Source organism: Taurulus bubalis (assembly GCF_910589615.1).
Source record: "Taurulus bubalis genome assembly, chromosome: 17".
In the NCBI taxonomy this organism is placed as follows: Eukaryota; Metazoa; Chordata; class Actinopteri; order Perciformes; family Cottidae; genus Taurulus; species Taurulus bubalis.
In genome coordinates, this window is record NC_136605.1 from 16,536,940 (window position 1) to 16,554,562 (window position 17,623).

General features: G+C 40.0%; 1 protein-coding gene across 1 annotated transcript; it reads left to right on the top strand.

The window, feature by feature from the left end:
• Positions 1-13,643: 13,643 nt before the first annotated feature.
• Positions 13,644-15,621, top strand: natd1 (protein NATD1; the record flags this gene model as incomplete). Its single annotated transcript, XM_079233174.1, has 3 exons — positions 13,644-13,743; positions 15,035-15,153; positions 15,505-15,621. The coding sequence occupies 3 exons, from the start codon at positions 13,644-13,646 to the stop codon at positions 15,619-15,621; spliced, it is 336 nt and encodes a 111-aa protein (XP_079089300.1).
• Between the last annotated feature and the right edge of the window lie 2,002 nt (positions 15,622-17,623).

A 17,623-nucleotide genomic window follows, 5' to 3' on the forward strand; every position in this document is an offset into this window, starting at 1 on the left:
ATCTCCTTCCTGCAGTGGCAAAGCACAAAAGATGTGACAAACACTGTACGAGTAGGAAACAATTGGTCAAGACACTATTAATATCACATTTAAAAGAAAGTGGGGAAAAAAGCTCCCAAACAGAAATGGTGAGACGACAAGAAGCACAACTGGGAAAAAAGGGAACATGGAGATGATGGAAAAACTGTACGTTTATTTCCCAAATTGTTGGATCTTGTGAATCTCTTGCCAATAAAGCGTTATGTACCAGGTACATGTCCTAATAACTTGTACGTGGATTCAATATAACTCCTACCAGTCTAAGTAAAATTAATGGCAATTTAAACATAAAAAGTATGAGTATGAGTGCATATTTTCGCATTTGTTAATATGTTTTTGTGAAACTCCACCTGGGGTAAAGGTATTTTAACTGCTAGCTATTAAAGTGTTTTTATTTATTCATTCATTATTAATATTCCGTACACTTAAGTGGTAGATAAAAACAGACAAAAATGAAGGAATCAGTCGTCACTCACTCGTATGCAATGTGCAGCTGAGTGATGTCAGCGCTCTCCTTCATGTGCTGAGACTGTCGGCTTTTCTCCAGCTCCTGTTTATGAGCTCTCCTCATCGCTACAATGGCTGGAGAAAGATATGAAAACTTGCATGATTGTTATCATTTTAAAATTAATTTCTGGTAAACATCAACTAAATTTTAATAGACAAAGGCGTCTTGTAAAGTAACTCAAACATTTGAGATAAAATTGTACAAGGTATTTTTTCACATTCATTTAATTAATGCAGTTCAAACAGCCTGTTACCACACTATTACAGGGATTTCCTTTATTCAAGGTTATTTAGCAATCATCAGTCAATGTTAACACATTTAAAAAAATCCCCATCACATTCAAATAAATAAAAAGAGTGAAATTCAGTTTGTATTGGCTTAAAGGCCTATCGTGCTGTATTTTGTGTCTGACTTCTTGCTGGAAGACGTTTACCTGCCATCGTGGCAGCCGTCTCTTCCTGCAGCAGCTTGTCTCTCTCCTTCAGAAGTGTCGCCACCTCCGTCCGATGCTGCTGCTGCAGATCACTTATCAGCTGCCGGTGCCTTTCCTCCATCGCAGCAACATCTTGATCACAGGATGCCTATTGAAAATCAGTCATTATGTACTGCTTACATTTACTAAAGAGGCAGAGTATTTAATAAATAAATAAGGTCTTTGTTACCTCCAGTTTTCCAAGATCTTTGTGATAAGCCTCTCTCATGGCTCCTGCACCATCTGCCAGCATCAGGTTTCTCTCCATCACAGTCTGGTCTAGTAGGGAGGAGGTACTTTCTGTGCATATTTTGGTCTGTTTCTCTTTGTAAGACTTGGTATAAAAACCATGCAAGTGTTTCATCTCCTCTTCATGGATCTGTTGCAGTTCCCTTATCTTTTCATGAAACTTACTTTCCATTGTTGTCATCCGTTCCTCATGATAATCGTTGACCTTCCGTATATCTTCCAGGAGTCTCTGGTTCCCGGTCTCAACAGATATTATCTTTTGCTCTGCACACTCTAGTTCCCCTCTTAATACACTGTTGTTCTCCTGAAGCTGACACACGGTGTGATTAAAAACATCCTGCTTATCCTTTAACGTGATATCCTGCTCTTCGCACAAAGCTTGCAGTTTGTCGTGTAACACCACACTTTGCTGCCGCTCTAAATCCAAGTGCAGCCTGTCTGACAGATAAATCAACTTTGCCTGCTCCTGCATCCAATTTAGGTCAGCTGCTGAAGCATTTTCCCAATTATCATCCACACTGCACTCTCCTGCATTGTCATCAGAAACCTCCTGGCAGAGTTGGTGTAAGAATTTAGCTCTTCTCTGCAGCCGGGCTATAAGTCTTTCCAACAACTCTTGTTTTGTCTCTGCCGCTACCTTTTGGACATCAGATTCCTCCTTTTCAACTTTAGCAGCTCCTTCTGAATCTTTATCCTCTCCCTGCACTTGCTCCTCCTCATAAGACCCCAACTCTGGGGGATTGATATCTGCCAGACTCTTCTTTTGAAGCTCCACTTCTTGATTATTTACTTGAGTCACGCTCTCATGTTGCAGCTGACATTTTAAGGCAGCGTAAATGAGCTCCGCTTCAGTACAGACTCCACCGATGGCCCTCTCTAAAGATCCACTGTTGTCACACTCTGCTCTCCCAGAATGGGTAATTTTTACTGTTTTTAAAGCCATTCTTTGTGAGATTATGCTTTTGTACTTGTGTGCCAAATCCCCCTCATCCTCTCTTGGTGTGAAGGATTGTTGCCCAATGCCACGTTGACTCTGAAGGACAGACACCATTTTTTCTACTACAAATAGTTCCCTCATTAAACACTTCCCAATACTTTCCACGTCGTCCTCCGACGGCAACGCACTAATGTTGCTCTCAGCTCCAGCTGGCTCACCATTGAGGATCTTGTCCTCTCCTTTGCTGGCGTTGTATGATTCATGCTGCTGTTTCTCTGCCTCTTTCTCTCCTTGCTGAAGGCAGGCGGCTACCGTGGCTAATTGCTTCTCAAAGTCTGTAATATGAATCGGAGTGGCCTGGAGCCTCTCTCTGCAGGCTTGTATGATGTTCAGTGCGAAGTGAAACCTACCAACCAGCATCCTGCAGTGGTTTTCTGTCTCCTGGGCAAAGCGCTGGCTCTGCTTGGCCTGACTGTGAAGAAGCAGACTGAGGTGCTGAGCGCTGGCTCGGCTGCGAGTGAGCTGGGAGCAAAGGTGAGGGTCCTGGCATCTGATGTCACCGTGTTGCTCCTGCAGTCTTTGCATGATATCCCTTAGCTTCTCTTCTGTTACATAAAGCTTGCTTTCAAGAATCTGGATCACAGACATAAACCTTTCTGGGTCATCTCCTGCAAGGTGACCTGCATTTGAGCTGTTATACAACTGGACATTGTTTATTTCCGTTGGCCTGCTGTCACTTTCAGTGACAAGATCAGTTGTCTGTCTCTCATTTAGCTGAGAAGGCTCTGAGGATTCATCCTTCTGCTGACAGGTGCAACCTTTCAATACGTCATTCAGCTTCACTTCTGTCTCCTCCAGGCTATTACCTAAGACTTCCATCTTCAGCAAAACTTCACTCAGCTCTTGCTCCTTCCTATCCAGCAGCCTCTCGTAGCCTTCTCGTATGTCCTGTGTTTCAGACTCCTTTTGCTGCACCTTCCCCAAGGCCAGCTGCAGGTCCTCGCTAACTCTCTCGTATGAGTGCTCAAGATTGTAGTAGTGCGTCTCTTCTGTTTGCAAGCGGCTTTGCAGCCTGCTCATCTCCCCATCTGCCTCACATAACTGGTTCTGCAGCTCTTGACAGCGATGATCGAGCTGCTCTCTTTCTTCTTGAAGTTTCTGCACAGCAGATATTGTACAGGCTAGCTCCTCTTGAAGCTGTTGTTGAGCCTCCTCGATGTCCCTGGTCCATGTCGGCGTCTTGTTCAGGCCCTCCACCTGCTGTTCAGCTCTGTTCAGCCTCTCCTGGAGGTCATGTGACTGTTGCTCTGACTGTGCCAGGCTAGAGGCCAAGCTCCTCCGTTCTCTGTCCTGACTTTCTTGAAGGAGCGTGAGGTGCTTCTGCAGGCGAACCTCTTTTTGAGCCTGCGCTTCCTGATTGGCATGAAGTTCAGTTGTCACCTCTTGAAGATGTTTGTGCAAGTGATCAGCCTCCTGCTGGAGACTGTGGTAATGCTGCAACTCCTGCTGCAGCTGTGTGAAGCACGCCTCAGCCTCCTTCCTCTTTTCCTCGCTGGAACTCAGCTGGGACTTCAGGGAGGCCACGCAATGCTCCAACTCCTTCTGCTTCTCATGAAAATGCAGGCGATCTTGCTCCAGATGGGCTTGTGCAAGTGTTGTGGCATCACCCGTGACAAGTAATTGTGCTTGTTGAGCTAAGAGATCTACCCTTTGCCGTAGTTCGACTTCCCTGGCTTTCTCCTGGCTCTTAGTTTTAGCCTCCAGCTCAAAGCAAAGGTCATGGTTTATCTTCTGCAGTTGTTGTAAAGCCCATGCTTGTTCCGAGTTAGAGTTTGAAGGAAGATCATTCTACAGGACAAAAGTAAACTTTAATTGGGACGAACTGTGCTTTGCATGCTCATATTGTATATGTTTGAGTGTCTTCTGCGCTATACCTGTGGAGGAACCCTTTCTCTTGATTGCGTCGCTCTCTCTTGTTGTAGCTTATCCTGCAGATTCCTGTTTAACTGCTGCAATCGAGACAATTCCTTCTGTGTTTGTTCCAGCTGTAGAGAAATTGTTATGAAACAAACAGGTATTCATTTGTTAATGCATTCAGATGAACATGTTTTAATTCATTGTTTTAATTACATACACACACTCTCAAACATAATCTCACCTCTTTGACAAGTTGCCCAGTTTGCTGCTCAAAGGGAAGTTGAGCGTTATCTTTTGTGCCCTCCCGGGAGAAGTGTATTGATACCTGTGGCTCGTCGCTGCGGGGTGTGGTTTTAACTTGCTGCCAACTCTGCTCAGTTTTACTCAGCGTATCTGAATGTTCATCAAAACACTCAACATCTGTCAGCATTGCAGTGGAAGTAGAGCTGTCACCAGCTCCATCAAGACACGATGATGCATCCGTCACACCTGGAGCACATAAGGTTACACACAGAATCAATTAAGTCCAATGTGATATGAAATGTAACAATATGTAGACATGTATCATATGTCTGTTCCCCTGTGGAGCATATTTTTGTTCCATGATTGCAAACCACTGACATAGAAGCACCATTCATTTGGATTCTTGAAATGAGCTGCAGTTTAAATTCACAAATACAATTATTTTACTATTTTAGGAAGCAGTATATCAGAACTAAAGGTCTCATGCACTGAGTATCTACATCCAATTTTATAATGTTTCTTTATATGAAAAAATGAATTACTAAAAAACCACTGAGATGGCAGTTTGTTTCAGTTTGTTCAATGACTCACCAGTCAGTGTGGTTCCATCAATAAGTGAACAGTGAAGACAGGAAGCACCCTCATCCTCCACCTGCCGAGGAAGACTGATGGGAAACGGGGCAGGAGAGGCGATTGTGGACGATGTGGAGCTTCCATCAGCAGAACGCTGCTCGGTCTCTGACTGCAGTTCATCTTCTTTCTGCTGCTGATGTGTTTCCTCTGCACAGTCACTGGTTTTGTGCTCTTGCAAAAAGCTGTTTGGGTGTTCAGCTTTCTCCAGATCCTCATCTGACTGCGAGTCTAGATCCTGTGAAATGGAGCTGTAAAGGAATGACAAAGAAACAAATGTAGGACTATGAATGTTAAATCCGCTAAATAATAGCCACAATATGGCCTGGAACAAGTAAAGGTTCTTTACGATGTAAACTCTCAATTGAATCAGTCTTGAGGGCAGATTACAATACAATGTTATTTACAAATCTGACACCAACTATGCAGCACTTGTAAAAACTTGGTTTACCTTGTGAAGTCAGGTGTAAGACTGGGCCTCACGTTCTTCAACACTGTCTGGACCCAGTTGCGTCTCATTCCAGAGGTCATCGCACAGAGTGTGTTGACTCCATCTCTGGTCTGTGGAAATATTAATGTATTAATGTGTAAATTGCTCATATCATGTCAGTTTATCTCAAATGTTTGAATTACCTTGATTTACCCTCACAGGAATTTTCTTAATTTAATATGTTTCATGGTTAGTGATGAAAATGTGTCTATACATATAATTAGATATGTATAGACTAGTCAGTAGTAGATGTGTAGATGGACTGTTACTGGTATAAAAGAAAACAGCACAATACAACCCAGTAAATCAAGAAAGCTGGAATATTTGCAGCTTGTATCAGGTAATTACAATGACAATCAACACTTGTATATCACATCCTGTAAAACTACAGTTGTCAAGAATTTCTGTCTTGAGAATTGCATTGGTTGCACTTATTTTTTGTGCTGCGCCAGGTATTTCTTAAACTTTTCCCAACAAAACATCAACAATATAGTTATTCACTGAAGTAACTGGCATGTAGAGAATTGCAGATGAACATATTACATCTCCAGTAACACCAGAAAAGAACCAATAAGAGGCAGAAACAGAATCAAGTACAATCCAGCTATGATTGCATAAATGAAGATAAATAAAGACTTCACAAGATAAAGGGGGTGAACTGGGACTACACAAAAGAGGACACCGCCCCTCACACACAGAATAGCCCACGAAAGAGCCACATGACTTAGAGAGGTTACGATGGAGACGACAATGGGGATTTGTGTATGTGGATTCCTATTCCAGATATTTAATATGGCCATAAGTTTAACAACATAAACATGTTGGTACAAGTGCAAAGCAGCAGAGCGTGTATAATTTGCATCCACTAAGGTCCTATACTCGGGCCACATTTGCATCAAAAGAAAATGTCTCACCAAACCGCCTCTCTGCAGACTGAGACCAAAGCTAAAATAAGTCACAAATGAGCTGCTGGTCCATTCTGTTTCAGCACCAACTAGCAGCTTCAACCAAAAGCATGTTTGAAGATTCTGATTGGTTGGACACTACCTCGTGCTACTCGGCTTATCTGCCTGTGTAGCAGATGAATAATTTTATTACTGTAAATATGTTTTGAGCCATCACTATTTGGGTACACTGAAATGATTTCAGTGAAATCATAAGTGAAAGAAATCTATAGAACTGTTTTTAAATACGACATCTTCTGCCTTCATGCCTATTTGGAAATTAGGGCAATTGTGATGATATATATATGTCATCAGACTCATTGAGCTATATGCATTACTCATTTATTTGACTGTAAGTTAGAGCAGCTATTGAACTCATTTGAAAACCACAGTTCTTCTGAGCTGGGTAGTCTTTGATGTCAAAACATGTGGACAAGTTTATCTCACCGACCACATCAGCTGCCTGAAATGAACAATCAGGGAACAAGAGAGCTTACAGGGCAAATATCTGTAACGTAAACCTCTGTTCAGACTCACAGTCAATGTCTGGGTCAGGATTTTCTTCTTCTTCAACAGCAAAGGTACATCTTTATATTTTTTTTATCTAACAAAGCAAAATAGCGTCGCACCTCCTCAGCTACTGAATCTTTGTAGAACCTCAGGTTTTGGTCGGTCAGCACAAACCAGTGTTGCTGCCACTAGAACAAAACAGTGCACAAGAACGTTAGTCTGTCAGACCAGTTTTCATGTCACTGTTACTCGAATTTGAAGCGACATTGAATTGACAAATGCACCTGTCTAGATGCGCCCTGTCGCATCATCCATTCTTTCTTAAAGTTGAGTACGTCAGGCTTTGAAAGAAAAAGAAAAGCATCCAATGCACTATTATAAATATTGCATATCATGACCACGGTCGATGTTGAGTTTAATAAACAAATTAAATGTATCACTTTATTGATGAGCGTCATCATTTTTTATTTAAATGTGTGGTTTTACACTTTTACTACCAAGAAACTTCCTTTTTGATAGAACGTAAACAAATCTCAAACTTCTGTGAGAGCACATCATGACCAGACTCACAACAGCAGAGGCCTCAACATCCCTGAACTCAAAGGATTTGAGCCGGCGGTAACGGGGGAGTGACGGGCGGAGACTTCAGGAGCAGAACATTTCAACTCCTGGCACAAGAGGGCATACCAGCAGCGGACTCTTTTTTTAAAGTCATGGATTACAAATACATTTCTCTGCCTAAAGTGAGTTAATGTCACATGACTTAACATGACTACTAAAATGTCTGGCTTTTTTTAAATTATTATCTTGTTCCTGCAATACAATACCAAACATACTTTCTCTGATTCATATGTTTGGACGAAAATCGTATATCATTTTATGAATTTGTAATTATTGGTGGCATGACAAAATATGCAAATAGACACAGTATGAAAAGAGTAAGAAACATTGCCAATACACAAACAACGTAGCCTCATTCTCAACTGCGATGGCTGAAATGCATGCAGAAACACATTTGCATGCACAGAAGAAAGACTATCATATGTAATACTATCTATCTATACTATCTACTATATATTTAATGAACAGTGATCGGCACAAGGCCCAAGATGTAACATGACTTCTGTAACCAGCAAGACACAAGACTGGACAATCATATAGAGATCATACTCATGCTGGTCACACTCTGTCCTGTCATGTCATGTTTCTTATTGAAACTATGGCAACAGCTGAGAGAGTGTTTTACACAAATGTAATTATTAAGATTACTGCAGCGTCATCCTTGCCACGTGAATCTGCTTTGATAGACTAAACAAGAAGATATAGAACAATTTATATGTTAATGTAATGTGCTGGTATAGACAACAGCTTTTATTGTGTATTTTTTAAATACTTTAAAATTTTAAATACACATTAAGTAAAAGTACCTGTTTCTTTACTTTGTTGCAATGATGATGTCTTGAAGTGGTGGAAACCAAAGAGGAGGAAGACTCTGGTGGCTCACAGGGACTGCTTGTTTTCATCTTCTCCGCTTCATCATCATGACACTGGTCTTTGTTGTCCCTTTAATGATCAGAGCATAAATGGAAAAAATTATGATATTTATTTTTGAATTAAAGCACAATAACTGCATTTTACAAAGCAACTATAAAAGAAAAAAAATGCAGCCTCTAAACAAAAAGAAAGATAAACAACAAACCTGATTTGCTCCTGAGAGGAAGACAGCTGACCAGAATTCAGTTCTTTCTTTTCTGCGGTTTGTTTTTTTACTTCTGAACTTGGATGTGTATGTTCTGAATCTGTTTCAGAGACAGCAGTAAAGACACAAAAGCTGGATATGAAAAAAAAAATCAAACTTATTTTCTAACATTTAGCATTATTTTCTGTTTGTAGAGCTTCTTTTTTTAATTGAACTTATTTGGAGCAACTTAAGAAAATACATACATAAATAGTTATAAAAATGACCACATTAAGAGTATTGACTGTAATATATTTAATTGGGATACATAGTCTGTAAATATCCATAAGAACTGTAAATAAACAAACATAAACTAAACATGGAAACATGAAATTACCGTCTGCAGTGGGTCTTTGGTCGAGTCTGTTGAGAGAGCGGCTGCTTCTCATGAACGAAGCGGCAGTGAGAGACGAGGTGTGGAGGGACGAAAAGCTGCGGCTGCTGCAGAGGCGCAGAGCTGGTCTGGCTGCCCGAGATGCTGTTCTGGTCCCCTGGTGGCCTTGGTGCCCGAGGCTGCCTCTTTTCCAACTGCCACCGGCCTTACTGCCGCTAGCAGTCGAATCACTGCCTCTGCTGCTGAGGCTGTTGCTCCTTCCACAACTAACGCTGGGTTTAACGGTCTGGCTGCCAGCGTGCTTACCTCTACTAGGTGCAGGGACCTGTAATGCTGCCGGTTCCTTTTGGAGTGAAAAAAAAGAGAGAGAAAGAACAGCGGTTGTCTGAGAAAATAAGTCACATGAAGACAGGATTTTAGGTTTTAAATTCTGTATGGTTTTCAGGTTTGAGGACGATAATATTGAAATGTCAAACATTGCACCTCCTGCTCAGCCCCATCCCAACATGGACTCTTTGACACAGACAATCCAATCACCACACTGAGAACCTTTTAATCTCCGAAAGAGCTCTTAATTTGCTTAAGTGCCATCTGACCGACACTGTGATCATGGACACACACACCCAAACACACACTTGAACTTAATCACACTTGAGCATTCAGACAGGCGGTTTCTTCCAGTCTTTAGAGATGCAGCCTCCCCAACTGCAGAGGGAGGCCATCAATCTGTGGCCGAACCTCAAGACAGAGAAATCAATGAGAGGAGGCTCCAAGAGTCCTGACTTAGCGGCTTGTAAAAGCAATGACTTGATCTTCGGCAATATATAGCTTCATAAATAAAACCTAATCCCTGCACATCTAGCAAAACCACACACACACTCTGAGGAGAGTATGTCCATGTTAAATGAACATGGTTAATATAGTTCAATCATTTTAGCACACCTTTATATACACAGTTGGTATTAGATACTTCTGGAGAATGGGGTCGTTGTTATAGTGAGATGCTGTGCTTCATAAGCAAAGATATTTGCAAGTGAGCTTCAAAACTAATTATAAAAGGGAGTTATTTTTAAGTAATCACTAAAAGAAACAGCAAAACAAATCCAGCAGACTCTGGTTCCCACAAAATTAAACACATCTCAAATAATCGTCTCTGTTTCTTAATGTATTTGTTGTGGTACTGTGTTTGATTAGTTCATGAGCATAATTCAGACCCTTAAAGGCATTTTTAAAGGACCCAATGATCCAGTAAATGAAAACAAGATTTCACGATTTAAAACTATTTTGAACATCATAATTTGGGTCAGATAGGATTGTGATCTGTATTGTCCCCCCTTGAGTGTCTTAAATCTTGTTTATTGATAGAATAGGCTCTATATGTTTTCAACATAGCTGAGCAACAGTCATGGTATGCAGGGGACATACTTTTTTTTTCTAGAAGAATGAATGAAGAATGAATGTAAGTCATATTTTAAAGGTCAGATGTTTCCTCATCCTCATGACACTTTATATCTATGGAGGAATAAATGCTGAATTGATAAATGTGAGACAATCAAACACTTGGGTCAGGCAATAAGCATCTATTACAGTGTGGCACTTACCTTCCCCCTCGTCTTCTGTGCAGGTGTGTTGGTCTTAGAGTTTATCAGGCTCTCAGGCCACCTGTTATAAAATTAGGACAGTTAAGCGTAAATTATTCTGTCGCCATCCACTTTCAGAAAGCAATCTTTTAGTGTGTTATTATTACATTTGATTTGGCTATATTCAATGGTATCTTTGCTGTGCTGATCATTTTACTTTATGTATTATGTTTACTTGTAAGTCAATGAAAATCTTATAGATGAGTTTCATCCTAATTCAGATGAAGTGCTAAATTCAAATTATTGATCATTTCTGTGCGCCAGGTAAATAGTACAAATGTATATCCACAAAGAATTAATTGAACATGCTCACTGTTCCTTCTCATTATGACGTTTCTCATGTATTCAATATCTCATTCAAAATCTGCATTTTTTTCTATTAAGAGTTTATGGTCAGCTCAAACCAAAAATAGCATTAAAGCAATGATACCCAAACAGTAATATAGGACATTCTGTAGATAATGCTGACTTACCTGGGCGCCTTGGACATCATTTTCAGCAATAGAATGAAAAAACAATAAATGAGACTATTCAAATAAACGTGAGAAATTTTGTCTGACACTGTTATCCATCTGCAAAAGAAGTGCGCTCCCTCTCACTCTGGCCAAACCCAGAGAGAACAACTCACAAACAGGTCTCGAGTGTCCCAAAGAAACAGGAGACAGACATAATCCCATACAGAGTTGACAAACTCCATTAGAGTTTTGGAGGATTAAACCAACAGATTAACAGGATTACGTCACTGTGATGTTAGTGATCTTGACATACCTGCCCACAACACCGAGAAGTACTGCGAATGTCTATCAAGTTTATATCACGACACAGTCATTTACTTATACGAGTACAATCTATAACAGTAACGAAACACATGAACTCTCGTAAATCCACCTGAGAAGGATTTGGCTGCTTATTGTGCATTTGCTCTGCTGATGACAGACAGCGAAACAGCTGTCACTGTGGATCTGTGAGCTGCGACCTGACCTGAACTATCAAAAACTATGAAATACACTCTAGTCTAAGCAAAAGCACTTTTTATACTCAAAGAAATCAATTATCAGCAAATGTGACTGAACTAATTTAATTATGTGTCACTGGTCAAGGCAACAAAAAGTGTAGAGCAGTACAATTTAAATACACTATAGAAACAAATATAGAAAAAAATGTAACATTTACAACATGTAAAGTGAATTACTCCAATCGGGAGCAAGCTAGAAATGAGATGATCAAATGTAGGCTATAGCGCTGGTGCAAGGCTTCACTCACATGTGGGAACAAAAGAGTCTCTGAAGCAAAACATTTTGAAGGCACATGCGGTTAGGTTTTCATTTAATATCTGCTGGTATTTGATGGAGTCCATCATACCATGTATCCTAACAAGATGTCCAGGGCCTTTGGAAGAAAAACAGCCCCACAACATCAAAGACCCGCCCCCATACTTCACAGTGGGTATGAGGTACTTTTCTGTATGGCTCTTTCTGTCTACGCCAAACCCACCTTTGATGTTTGTTGCCAAAAAGCTCTATTTTGGTCTCATCTGACCATATAATCCGGTCCCATTGAAAGTCCCAGTAACATTTGGCAAACTGTAGGCGCTTTAGTTTGTTGTTGATTGACAGCAGAGGCTTCTTTCTGGCAACCCTCCCAAACAACTTGTAGTGATGTAGGTGGCGTCTGATTGTAGTTTTGGAGACTTTCTGACCCCAAGACTCAACTAAGCTGTGATCCGTAGAGATTCTTTTGCCAGTCGAACCATCCTCCTCCTGGTGCGTGGGGTCATTGTACACACACGTCCTCTTCCAGGCTGATTCTTAACGTCTCTTGTCGCTTTAAACTTCTTAATTATTGCCTTGACAGTGGAAATGGGTATTTTCAACTGTTAAGAGATTTTCTTATATCCATTTTCTGATTTGTGCAGCTCAACAACTTTTCTTTGCAGATCATCACTGTGTTCTCAGGTCTTTCCCATAGTGATGAATGACAAAGGGAATTTGGCCCGTGTCACCTCATATTTATACCCCAGTGAAACAGGAAGTCATGGTTGACCACTTAAGAGTTCCTAATCAAACAGGTGAACTTAAAAAATTTAAAATATGACTGGAAATATAAATTTCCAGATTAAGTTAGATTTTAATCATGATATTTTCTCGGGGTGCCAATAATTGTGGTACACATGTTTTGGAGAAAAATGTTGATTTATTGTCAAAAACAAATGTTTCTTTCAAAATGTATACTTCAATGAAAAGGTACGATTTGTGTCAATATTTTTGACTGAAAGACCAAGAGGATAAACAGCAAAGAATTTTTTTCACAGCCTGTTTTGCTCATATTTGCTAAGGGTGGCAATAATTCTGGAGGGCACAGTATATACATCTTTTGTTTATCTTTACAAGCTTGACTAGCATGAAAGCAACTTGTAGAAAGTGTTTAAAGAAATGTGTTCATGGCTGGTCTCCACTACATTTAATATGTTATTTGAGTAGGACCATAGGAAAAGGTGGAACGCTGCTTCCAGCTCTAGTAATCTTAAAGGCAATGCCAGATTTCAGCAACAGTAAAGTGGGTATTTTCAAGAGCTCTGATTTAATTATATCCTGACCATGTGTTAATATGAAATAATTAATAAGTTTCTTTGCCAAATCTCAACCCGTAAACTCACCTTCGGACGAATTAATTAATTTTCCGAGGTGACTTGAATCCTGCATGTGAAACATTTGCTGTCAAATGGTTTCAACTCTAACATTTCTGTATAGCGTGCAGAAAAACGTCCGTTGCTTAAAATGATGTATGACAGACGTAATTTTGCATCCGTCTGCGCCGTTGTCTCCTCTCTGACATCGCCGGCGTGTGATTGGCTCTCGGTCACGTGACCCCACAGCTGATTCCGTTGGACGAGGTGTTTTGCTTCGACCGTTCATCATTTCATGAAGCCATTTCTGGTTAGCAAAGCTGCAGAGTAGCATAGCAGCCATCGTTTGTTGTACTACTAAATACTATGGCACAGGCGGCGCAGGCGACTATCTTCGACGCAAACAACTCTCAGATACAAGTGGAACACGATAAAAAGCGTCGGCAGTTTGTTATAAGACTAAACGGTAAGTTCAACATGTACACATTGGCGTGCTAGCTGGCTAATGCTAGCTCAGAGGTTGTGCTTTTCTTGCTGCCAACATCGTCGTCGTGTCCTTTTTGACAACTCCAGCTGCCATTTCAGACACAGAGGCGTCATTCTTCTCGCACAGTCGGGATGTCACGTCTTTATTCAGATGTTAGTTCGTGTCAGGGCCGAGAGGACGACAGTGCTTCTCGGTCAAAGCTGCTGACTTTCTTCACTTGAACCTTCAGCTTGTTTTTCGGCAATATATGTTTTTCCTTCCATTGCTGAAAGCAAATATGAAACCTTGAACAGCATCCACTCACAGCAGACATCCCTGAATATCAATCCTTCCTTAAGGAGTTCTCGAATAATAATTTAGTTCCTCTCCCCAACCTGAATCAGTGATGCCTAAAACACCTTATGCATTCCTTTTATAAAACATAGTTTATGCTATTAATCAGATCCATATATGGGTAGTGGGCCTTATTTTCAAACTTGTATTTCAAACCCAAGTAACTACAGACAACAGGGCTAATTGTTTCTCGTCCTACTGCCATTGCACACTTCTATGCTGGATGAAGTGCTACACTTCTTAATGGAATAGTTAGTTAGAATAGTGCAAACTCAAAATTTGTTTAACATTTCAGCAGACATCATTTAGTGTGAATTACAGTGATCATTCCGTGCAAAAATAGAGTAAGAAATTGAGTTTCAGCAGTCAAGCAGCAAGAAAACATTGTACGTGAAAACACAAAAAGGAAATTTGATTTGTTACCTATATTAGCAAAGTACAGAAGCCAATGGCTGCTTTTAGAGGTGGAAATCAATATAAAATGTTATTGTATGTTTCGGGAAAATGGCAATAAGAAAGTATTCACATTTAATAGTAAATGAGGTAACATTTCAACCGCTGCAATCATTTATTTAAGAATATGTTATTACATATAACTAAGTTCCCTCTGTTCTTAGCTTTGGGTTTTTTAAGTTGATGATAAACTGAAAAACTTGATCAGTCGGTGATCTTACACTCTGATTTAAATGCCGACATGTTAAAGTTTATCTGGCATAAGATTGTGTTGCATGCATGAGGTAGGAGTTTGTGTGTGTGTTGTGGGGGGTCATCAGTGATTGTCACTGTGAGCGATATTTATAAATCTGCTATAACAGTTGTGCCCTTAAACATTGACAATTGCATTTTTATGTATTATCAGTATCCAGATGTGGGGTTGTTTCTTGGGGTTGGGTGGAGACAAACACAACCGAGAACTATGACCTCTGTCTGCCCTCAGGATCTCATGATCGTGCAGTTCTTCTGTATGAATACGTTGGGAAGAAGACAGTGGATTTGCAACACACTGAAGTTCCAGATGCTTACAGAGGTAGAGGAATAGCAAAGCACCTGGCCAAGGTAAAACTCATCAACGGTGTTATTTTCATTTACTATTATTTTAAGCGACAAGAGGGAGTTTTTACGTCTGGTATTTTCTTAAAGGCCCAATTTGTAATATGCTAACCATAATTACAAATTATCAAATGGCTTTTGTGCCAATTTACTTAATAATGAAAAGCAAAAGATTATTTTAATATAACGACGTTGCTAGTAATTTTACCAATTATATCTGGGAAGCTTACTCAAGCACAACTCATGTAGTTTAATTGAACAACAAATATTCTAATATTAAAATCAATGACCACAGTCTCCATGTAAAAATGTCTGTCAGAACTGTTAAGATGTGACTTTGTGCTTCTATGATGACAGGCAGCCATGGATTTTGTCGTGGAAGAGGATCTGAAAGCTCACTTGACCTGCTGGTACATTCAGAAATACGTCAAAGAGAATCCTCAGCCTCAGTACTTTGAACATATTTATCAATGACCATACATGGCACCGGCAGAGAGGAGAAGGAGAAAGAGACTCCCGGGGGATATATACTGTGTGACATCATGCTTTGGAGTTACAGGCTGACATACAACAAAGGACCCTGCGGGCTTTGTTCAACATGACATTGAGTGACTCCAGAGACGACTGATCTCACGGTACAGACGTCCGTGTGCTGAATGTTGGGTCTACGGGTCGGCAACACAGGATTACGCCAGAAACAGGAAGTGAATCAGCTGGTCACCACTCGTAACAACATAAGCAAATAAACTAACCTCAGATGGAAACGTTCAGGATGCGTACTCATCACTGATCGGGAGCAAAGGTCAGGCCTGTAATGGGGACCGATGTGAGTCCAATCTTATGATATTATATCCTGTCCTCCTTTGGATTCATTGGATGTGAGCAGCAGTACTAGATGACTGACCTAGGTGTCTTTGTCCATGATGGGGATGGCGGCCTTTCTGATGCTCAAACGGTGATTCATTTTATATTCTGACCCTCTTCTGATATTCTTTGGTTTTTATTATGTTCTATTTGCTTTTGCCTCTTTTCTTAGAAATAGTTTTCTTCAGGTGGAAATGCTAAGTTGATGAGTTGTGAATGCTAAACAAATCTTTGAAGCATCATCTTACTCAAAAAAATAGTTTTTTCCTAAGAGATCGCAGAGAGGTATAGGCATTCATTTGATTGGTACTGGAGTTAAATAAATAAATAAAATATAATCTTTATTTAGAATTTATTTTCCCAAAATCTCAATTTGGTTCCACTGTTACTCTTTCCACTCCCACTCTTGCAGGTAACAGAACTGTACTGTTCTTTATTGGAGTCGTACATTGATCAGTTAAAAGATGCAGGGATTTGTAAACCAAAGAACACAACAACTGAGGATGTCCAACTTTGAAGACAAAGCTCATCATTTTCGTCCATTGTGCATGTTAAATATTACAGACTTGTAAATTGGGTCTGAAGCTCGTCACTGTGTGGTACAGCGCTTCAGTGTGGATATGGATTCATATCTCTGCTCAAAAACAGCTTTTAAAAAACAGCAGTTATATTCAGGGCATTTACATTGTATGGTGTCCGTTGCCCTTCGTGCCGTTTCTCAGTAAAATGACACTAGATGGTCGGATATTATACGCTTGTTTTTTTCTTGTCATTTGATCTGTTTTTTGTTGTTTGGTTCTTGTACCCACATGGCTACTTTCACCAGCTGATGTGAAAATGATGAAGGTCCTCATGGAAGAAATGTTTTACTTATAAAGCAAAACCCAGCGGTTTCCCTTTCTTGGCTCTTCAAGAGCTTTTGCTGTTGACAATCTTCAGTGTTGAGGCGAAATAAACCTCAGGTTGCTCAACACTGGCCGGACACACAACATGCATTGCCGACTCTCTTGATCTCCTTTAATCACCTAGAGTTAATTGCAGGAAACCACGTTCCCTTATGTAAAACATTCCTTTAGGTGACACAACCTATTGATAGACCCAGATATCCAATTCATTATTTCATTTGTGTGTTTATGTTTATATTTGTGTACCAATTCTTGTCATGTTTTGTGCTTTTGACTTTTTTTTCATTTTGTTGTCTATGAATAAATAAAACAATACTCATCACATTATCAATGTCAAAGTTTGTATTAACAAAACAGGGACAGATGCACATAGTCAGCTTCAAAGAGAAGATTAGGCACTGTACAATATATAGTATTGTAGTGTAGTATAGTAGTATAAGTAGTGCGGTAATTTAGAGAGATATGTAAGTACATAAACCTTTGTATGTACATTAAACTATGTATGTATAGTGTGGTAACTTAAATGTATTTTTGTTAACATCCTGCAACAAATAACCCCAAGCTAAAGAAAAGAGTTTTGTAAACTTGATTTTGCCGCCACCTAGTGACGGTATTAAGAGTTACTTAAACTCTTTGCCACATTGTGTTATGTTAATGGTGCAGGGTGGAGCCCCCCTAACATGGGTAGCCTTTAAACTACAATGTAT